At 38.2% G+C, this 8,865-nt stretch overlaps 1 protein-coding gene across 1 annotated transcript; it reads right to left on the bottom strand.

Moving 5' to 3' along the window:
* Nucleotides 1-941: 941 nt before the first annotated feature.
* TFAM (transcription factor A, mitochondrial) lies at nt 942-6,926 on the bottom strand. The gene is made up of 6 exons (XM_029085004.1): nt 6,893-6,926; nt 6,617-6,690; nt 4,785-4,934; nt 3,241-3,336; nt 2,129-2,185; nt 942-1,160 (listed from the first exon to the last, which is right to left on the bottom strand). Exons 1-6 carry the CDS (start codon nt 6,924-6,926, stop codon nt 942-944), a joined length of 630 nt encoding a protein of 209 aa, XP_028940837.1.
* Nucleotides 6,927-8,865: the final 1,939 nt, after the last annotated feature.

Below are 8,865 nucleotides of genomic sequence, written 5' to 3'. Positions count from 1 at the left end.
AAAAAAGGGGAATTTTTTTTTTTTTTTTTTTAAAAGGAAGCACACATTTGGCTTTCTACTTCCCACAGGTAAAAAAAGCAGCTTTGCTGGCTGTGGGTCATTCAGGATAACCTTCATGGACTACTGAAAAAGCTTGCCTTCCTTCTAAAAATAAGGATTCTCCAAAATACCTACGAGACTTTAATTAAGACACACAGACCCCGGCAAAAAAAAACCAAGGAGCTCTTCAAAATACCTACATTTATTACATCAAAAACCAGAGTTCTAACAGTTTGCATGCTTTCTTTTCTTTCCAGGCTGTCCCAAATATGACAGCAGGGCGGCAGAAGTGTTTGCATGTATCCAAGCGAAACCATGGAATAAAAGTCCAATAAAAAGATATGTTTATACAAAACTCATACAGTCTTTAATTAAATGCAACGTAAGCGGTACACACAGATTGATACGTACAAAAAGACAGATGCATAAAATGAAAGTTTGTATTTTACATTTCTCGTGCCTTTTGTTGAAATGTGGAACATTTCTCTTCGTTACCAATACCATGGAGGGAATAAAACACAGCAGCATTAACTCAGATTTCAGCTCTTATTTACAGAATTTAGATGGTAACATTGTAGAATATTCTTGCTTTCATAAAAAATATCTTATAAAAGCTAACTGTTATCTGCTGTTATTGGAGAGCTCTGCTGATGTCAGCTGAGCATCGCTATTCACAGCTTGATCAACTGGTTATTGTTACACAGTTCAGGCTGCGCCTGCAATGATTATTTCAGTCAGTTCCGAGAGACGCTGATCCTCTCTGACCTCATCACCTTTCCTAGTTCTCCAACAGACCCTTTAAGGGTTTTCCAAATGTCAGTGCTAATGCTGGCCGAAGCATTAACACAGCAGGATAAAGACATGACAACCAAAGGGCATTAAATATAAAATACTTAACCATTTTATTCTTCTGATTTTTTCAACTTTAATTTTGCCTTTTTTTCATGTGAGGAAGCTTTGGCTTTTCCAGCTTCCTTTGTAGTTTCAGCAGTTTTCTTTTTTGGCTTTTGCCTTCTGGAACGTATCAGGTCTTCACGTCCGAGTTCAACCATTTTTGATTCCCACGACTTCATTTCGTTTTCATACCGAACCTTGTCATCTTCAGCAAGCTGCAGGTATGGCTGGAAGGAAATTATGTATCGGCAGTTACGGAAGGGGCTTTGTCTGCGTAACTGCCGTGTCACATCCTCCCTTTTGATACAAAGGTGACTCAGAGCAAGACCTGCGCAGTGCGCATCCCAGGTGCTCACCTCCAGAAAATGCAAAAACCATCAAACTTGCACAAAAATACAAAACCTTAGCACTGAATTATGGTTATGGCAACAGATGGCCATTCCTGAAGAGGAAGTTTATTCAATATGACTACTAACAGGTAAGGCTTTTTATTTGAGTATTAGTTTGAGAGAGCTGGCTTATGGAAGGAACAGGAATAGATATTTCTGCAGAACTATTTAAAAAATTGTTTTCTACAGAAAAAACCATGTGCATGTTCTAAGTACACATTCAAAACAATCCAGAAGAGGGGCATTCAGGAGGAAGGACAGAAAGGTACGGAATACTTGAAAATATGAAGGTGCAGATGAGATTTCAGTATAACACACCTTCAGTTTTCATATACGCATCTGCAGGTTTGTATTTCAGTACCCCAAGACAACAGAAGTTAATAAATTACGGTATGCACCTAACTTGTAGATTTCTGTTGCTTTTACCTGCCAAAAGTCTTTCCACAAGCAGCAAATTACTATGCTGGCATTTAAAAATATTATACATCATTAGAAAAAAAAATATAATTGTTGCAAATCATTCCACCTCCCTCCCCAGATGCCACTCAGCATCCATTTCCAAGCATACAAAACTTCCATCCTATCCCACTCACTCACATGTCATCAACACTCTGAAAGAAATGGTCACTACTAGAATAAAAGTAATGACAATCTTTTTCAAGATGCAAAAATAGGATCCCAGAGTATTTTCCTCAGTATTATATTTTGAGTAACCGAGTTCAAGATTTTGTATGACTTTATTAATTTTGATTCAAGTTTGTAATTTTCCAATTAGATCAGAGCTTCATCAACATCCACTGACATACCTGCTTTTGAGGACTGGACAGTTTTCGCCATGTGTCATATAATTGCTTCAGCTTTGCCTACAGGATATAGAATATGCAATAGATTAGGATTATTTTATCAGCAGACTGACCACAGGGGGTTACAGATGAACGCCACACTAGTAAAAGCCAAGTATAAACTAAGGTAAAAAAAGCAAAAAGTCACATGGGCTTAACACCCCACTCTCTTCAAGTAGGTAAATAATAAATTACACCGTTCAACACATTGCTGGGCATCATCTGAAACACCTTTACAGCTAATAGAAGCATGAAGCAGTGTAAATTACTTAGCCTGCTGCTAAAGCAGCCAAAGAGAAGAGCTGAGCTGATTTATGGCAACATACTACACCTCACCCCACATATTGGTTTCGTTTAAACCAAGGCCTAACTTAAGCCAAGCCCATACCAAGTATTAACCACGCTCACAAGAAATTCTGTACCACTTCAGGGGTATTTCGGCACGCGTGTGTCAAACGGGGCCTCAGCTGAATGGAGATGCCTCCCTTGTACACAGAAAACCGAGGAACAAACTATTTCCACACCACCCTGATTTGGTGAGTAAATGCACAAGGTAAGGAACCCATTAGGCATACAGGGGAAGTCTCCAGTGCTTCGAGTGCTGTAATCCACCAGCGTAACTTAAATCACCCCAGAGCACAGTGTAGTGCAGAACTTGTGACTTTGCTGAGGAGATCCTGCATGTTCTGTAACATCCAGGGTGCTACAGGAGGTACAATAAGCACTGCTACAGAAATGGTAGCAGACCACCACAACCACTGGAAAAACTAATATATTTCTACACCAAAACAAAGAAAAGTAGAATTCTGTCCTCACAGAAGGAATGGATTAAGTCTGTAACACTGAAGTGCAAAAACCAGTGCAAATATTTTAGGTCTGTTTACCCACAGAGCAGTTTATATAGGACATGCCACCAGCAGTATAGCCAGAAGTTCACCACAGCCTAAAAAAACATAGCCCAAGCAAAGCATAATCCAGTCACTGAACCGTTGAACAGTCTTTCAAATGCACAGAATTCAAAACAGGTTTTCTGAAGACAATCAATCTATTTTAAAGAACAATCTTTCCCAGCTTACCACAGGTGTAGCTCCCTCACATTCTCGAAAGTTTTCTGACACAAAAATGTTAAAGCCGCTACGAGGTTTTTTAGGTTTTCCAAGCACAGTCAGTTCCTTTAAAAACAACAAGAAAAGTTATTAAATCTAAAAAGCATGCATTTTTCCAAAACTAAACTTACCAATTGTCTTTATGTTTTATACAAATATCAGACTCAAACTCATTTTTTAGTATTTTATTCTGTAAACTGGACTGTATATCAAGGTGCTTTGGTTACTTTCACCACTTGTCAAGACTAACACTGAACTAAATTAAGAAAAGCTAACAACTTAAATTTTCAGACATTAAAAAAAAAAAAAGGCATTTTATAACTGACTCTTACTTCAGCTAAATCTTCCAGAAACCAAAACCACTTACTAAATTCCACTCAGTAAGAAAGTCATGACACTAGGTTTTCTATTATCTTCGAAAGGCCCAGTTTCTGGCGTGAAATGCTGTATGCCTGCAGAGAGGAGGGCAGATACCTAACTGTGAGAGGCCAGAAGGTGGAACAGAACCAGCAGATTTCCAGGGAAACAGAACTAGATTTCTGCTATCAGCATGCTCTGCCTAAAAGGACAATGGTGAGAAAGGGGAAGTACAGCAAATTACGGATGCCACTTGCTGTTTTCCCCAAGACATCCCCATTGCAGCCTGAGTGCTGCAAGCTTACATCTGCCAAGGTATTAGGTACGCCAGCTAAATTCCTTGTGGTGCCATACTCTAAAAAAGGATCAGCAGAATTATTTGCATTAAAAAATTTCTCTAACTAGGGGGTCTTTTAAATCAAATTAATTTCACTTTTGCCACTTAGGGCAACATCACACCAGCAGTTTAATTCACAGAAATAAACAAGCAATAAATAACCCCTTCAACTGATTTTGCCACTGGACATATTGTAACATTGTACCTTTACGGATGGTTCTGTCTTTGAGAATTTATATATAAACCAGTTAAAAGGGAATACGGAGGATGATCTGTATGAATAAGCCAATAAAAGACACTAACAGACATGCCTCTGTGTAACTCTATTCAACACACCAGCAGCTACACAGAGAGCAAAGTGGAAAATGTAAAAGAAGGAAGGAAAAAAGGTTACTTCAAACAGCTACTATCTTGTAGGGGCCACTGAACTAACAGATACAAGGCCTTTGTGAAAAGCTATTTCTGGATGTCTTCCCAACCAAAAAAAGTGTTGTTGGTTCAAATGTCTTTTATTACCTATCATTCCTCAGGCAGCTTTAGGAATAGGAAGAAAAAACATAGAGAAGCTACCTGCGAGCACAGAGATATGTGCTAGTTCTGGTATTCAAGCACAGGAAAGCCACTAAAATAACGGCTAACACCAGCAATTATTTTAGTCCATGGGGTTGTTTTTTTTGTTGTTGTTGTTGTTTTTTTTTTCTTTTTTATTTCGAGAGCTGCTTTTATATTTCTAAACATGCCTCAACTCTGCTCTGTATACTAGACAAAGAGACTTCAGTTTCCACAAAGAGAAAATAAATTTGAACTTCAAAATACTTACTCTTTTTGCCCTGAATGATCTTCTTTTTGCCAGTCGTTTTCTCCTTTCTTCTTTCAAAGCTGCAGCCTGGGCCGGAGTTAGCTGTGCTTTATACGCCGTCAACTGCTCCACATACCTTTGCCAGTCTGTCTTTCTAGCGTTCTCATAAACCTAAAACGAAAACAATCACCAACCTTAAACAGAAGCTTTCAGTGAGATAAGCATGGCACCTTTAATATGACTGAAAAAGATAAATGTCCTTTTACCACACTAATTCTGAGCTATTCTAATTTCAGTATCACTACAACTTAGCAAAAAATGAAACAAAACAAGCCACCACCCCACCCAAATCCCATAACAAAAAGAAAAAAGCCACCACACCACCCCCCCCCAAAACAACAAACAAACCTACATCTAGGTAGGTAAGATACTTATATAAAAGCTTAAGCTAATTCTGAGAATTTAATTAGTCTGTATTGTCTGGTATTCTTCTAGTTGTAGAAGCAAACTCTGTTAATCCCACCCTGCCACCTCTCCCCAGCTTTAGACAGCCTGTTTTCTGAGCTCCATGCACCTGACCATTAAACAAGCTAACACTTCTAACCTACTAATAAAAAAAATACAGACTACCCTGGAACATAAGATTTTTAAAGTAAAGTATCAATTTCAGATCTGTTTAATTAGCAGAAAGGATTCAGAAGAACTCAGATGCAAAACCTGGGCTCTTCCCATGAATTATCTTAGTTAATCTGATAACATCAGACAAATCTTCAGATGCAGCTCAAAGCAACAACAATCTTCCATACAAGAAAAAAAAAGCTGAAGCTTGGTTGAAATGACTGCTCCTAAATTGTGTGTACCCACTGCAGCACACAAGTGCTCCAGTCACCGAACACACTCCTACACCAGCCAATACCAGGCACAGAAGCATCATAAAACCATGGCCTTGGTACCAGAGCATCCAGAAAAGCTGAGCTAAGTATCGAGCATCCAGGCAGACCTGAAAAATCACCATCATTTTCACCACTTCAGACACAGAAATGGAAAGGTGTACTTTACTTTAAGGCACATAGAGCCAGATGTCCAGAAGGGATGTAAGATCACTTGAATTCTCCTGAACAAAGGTATTACTTTAGCTAGAAAATGGCAATTAGTTCCTAAAAAGGTTCTAATTACTAACTGCAACTGAGTAAGAACAATCATTACTTTTCTAAAAATGGCACTTATATTCAGCAATGATTAGCAATTCCTAGAGTTGTTTTAATTATCCCTTTAAAGTGCCACTCTTACAGAAGCATCACTACCTACAACAAAAAGGAAGTTTATTAGATGAAACTTTTTAAAGAAAGGTTTTTGTAAGTTAGGTCTCTGGTTACTATCTATTATGCACAAAAAAAAGAGTTGGTCCATTCTCCAGAACTAGCTGAGGTTTCACCTCGGTTACGCATATGAAAGCAGAACAACTTTACAATACTTCTATTATTATACACGTAATGCACAGACGTATAATTAACATCCAGGAAGAAATATTGATTCCCAGCCCTAGAGCTCCATAGAGCGAGATCTATCTCATTTGTTTCTCTGGCAACAGATTAAAAATACTACAAATCAAGCCCTGTGTAGAAGCATCAAAGTGTTTTCCCCTAAGTACTGCAAAGCTCCCAGCTCTCTTCAGAATTGTTTTTATGTCTAAACCTTTGTACACAAATGCATTTTTACTGTTGTTTTAAAAAAACACCACCAACAAAAATACAACACAAAACAAAAAAATACAGAGGACACCAAACCAAGTAGAACAACCACTAAGACTTTATATAAAGTTCAAAGTACACAGGGCAAAGATACAAACTTACCTGCTTCTGTGATGCTGGTAACTCCTTCCAAGCACCTGCTAGTTTTTTAACCAGCTCCATGTTACTCATTTCTGTACATTAAAATTAGAAAACAAGAAAATAGAGATCAACACTGTATCTTTAGTAAGTATCTTCAATTTTCCCAAGGAAAGCTGTCACTGGTATCTTTTTCCCTGTACAAAAATCTTTTTTCCTCCTTTCATAACCTGCTGTGGCAGTTAAAGGGAACTGTACTATTTTTTTGGGGAAAAGAGTCCCTGCTCTTGGTTTAAACTCGAATGAAACATGCACTTATAAACCAAAGCACCATTTCAAGACAGACAGCTATTACCACTCCTCAATGGAATTGTTTTTTTTTTGTTTGGTTGTTTTTTTGTTTTTCCTTTTGAGCTGGATCCTTTTTGATACAATGCAAGATGATCTGAACTTGGAGGACGGCCAGGGAAGAAACTAAAATTAAAATTTCCAGTTCTCACTTTTTGTCAAAAAGTTTGCTGGATTTTTCAAAGCAAGTATAATGTGACCATATCCACCTCAAACAGCAAGAATGCTTGATCTTTATTAAAATAAAGTCCTTTATTTACAATATTATTCAACACAAGTAAGGTTAAAGAAGAAATAATTTCCTTCTCCCACAAACAAGAGTACGACGACTTGCATCTGCTTTGTTTTTCAGCTGACTGCCTTTGACTCTGGATCTTGCACTATGGTCATTTGAAAAGGTTTGCAGCCAGACCTGAATTTGTGAAGAGGAAAATAAAATAACAAAAAACCCCCAACAAATTTAAAAACTGAGGATGCTGGAAAGAGGCTGCAACAACTTCTCTTGAAAAACCCCTTCTAGGCTTTCCCTGTGCTTCACGCTAAAAGAAAAAAATAGATCTTCCTCTCTCCCACCTCAGGTGTAAAGTTCAGCCATCTCAACAGTGGAAAAGCAGAACTAAACTCTTGTCAGTACCCTGACTTCCAGAATACTGGAAAAACAAGACAGAAAGACAGATGGGGAGCTTTTAGTCCAAGTATACCAAGTTTAAAACCTTTGACAATACGATGCTTTGCCAATGATAAAAGAAAAAAAAATTATCAGGTTATTTTTGAACATTACCTCTATTGGAACAAGAAAGCCCCAAATTCCTAATTTGTGTATGAGATACGGTACATTTATTTTCAGATTATTTAAATTTTGGAAACACATGGAAAACACTGGCGTGGCATTTAACTACAGTAAGCTCTGCAAGTTCAGTGTCTCAACCTTTCACACTGTTGAACAAAAACTACCAAGCAAAACCGGGTACCAAATGGTTTCCCCTACTTAAATTTACCTCATGATTTGCCCAGTATAACCATAGTTCTTTAAACATTTTAACATCTATTTCAATGGCACTTTCAAAATCAGCACAGTTTTCCATTTTGCTGCTCTCTGACGAGGAGAGTGACTGCATTACCGATAAATAAAGTTTTTGATAATAAATTAAACATATTCACAGGAAACAATTAACCACTTTTACCACAGAAAATACATTTACTTTTTCTCCCATATACACTGAGGCAATCCAGTACATACAGTTTTTAAATCATTAAGCATAAAAATAAAATCACATACAGTTTGTTATATCAACAATAGTGTACTTCAAATATACAGATTTAAAAATAACTAAAAACCACAAATATTGTTAACATGTATTGCCCAGGTGAGTCATTTCTTCAAATATTTTTAAAGTTACACGCAAACGTAACTTTGTTTGAGTTACTAAATAGAAAAGACGAAGCTAATGAGCGTACAGGCAGTAAGTATAGCAATCCTGCATTTACCTTTGGTATGGTACGGATAACAGGGTGGTTTTGGCCTCCTGAAATCAGGGCAACGTACCTTATGACGTTTAGTTTTACAAAGCAATGCTTTGTTCCAGTTTTATTTAAATCACACATTCTGGAGGGAATGTATATATCGTACATATCTAGAGCGACGGTAGGTTTATAACCAAATCTCCGGCACACTCGAGGTGCTCAGACTTGGTATTTCTAAAGGCGAGGTAAAAGCCAACCGCCTGGCAGCCGCCCGGCGCCGAGCCCCCGGCAGAAGCACAGACTCACAGCACGTCAGGGACGGGAAGGGCCCGCGAAAGACCACCCGGTCCAGCCCTCTCGTACCTGGGTTTTTTTGCCGAAAAGCAGAATGATTTTCTTTCAGGAAGCGGAAATAGGCGGTCAGAGGCCGCTTCGGGCGCTGGTCCGAGCTGATCCCCCTG

This window comes from Antrostomus carolinensis, unplaced genomic scaffold (genome assembly GCF_000700745.2).
Source record: "Antrostomus carolinensis isolate BGI_N321 unplaced genomic scaffold, ASM70074v2 scaffold27725, whole genome shotgun sequence".
NCBI lineage: Eukaryota > Metazoa > Chordata > Aves > Caprimulgiformes > Caprimulgidae > Antrostomus > Antrostomus carolinensis.
This window is presented reverse-complemented; position numbering and strand designations above follow the sequence as displayed.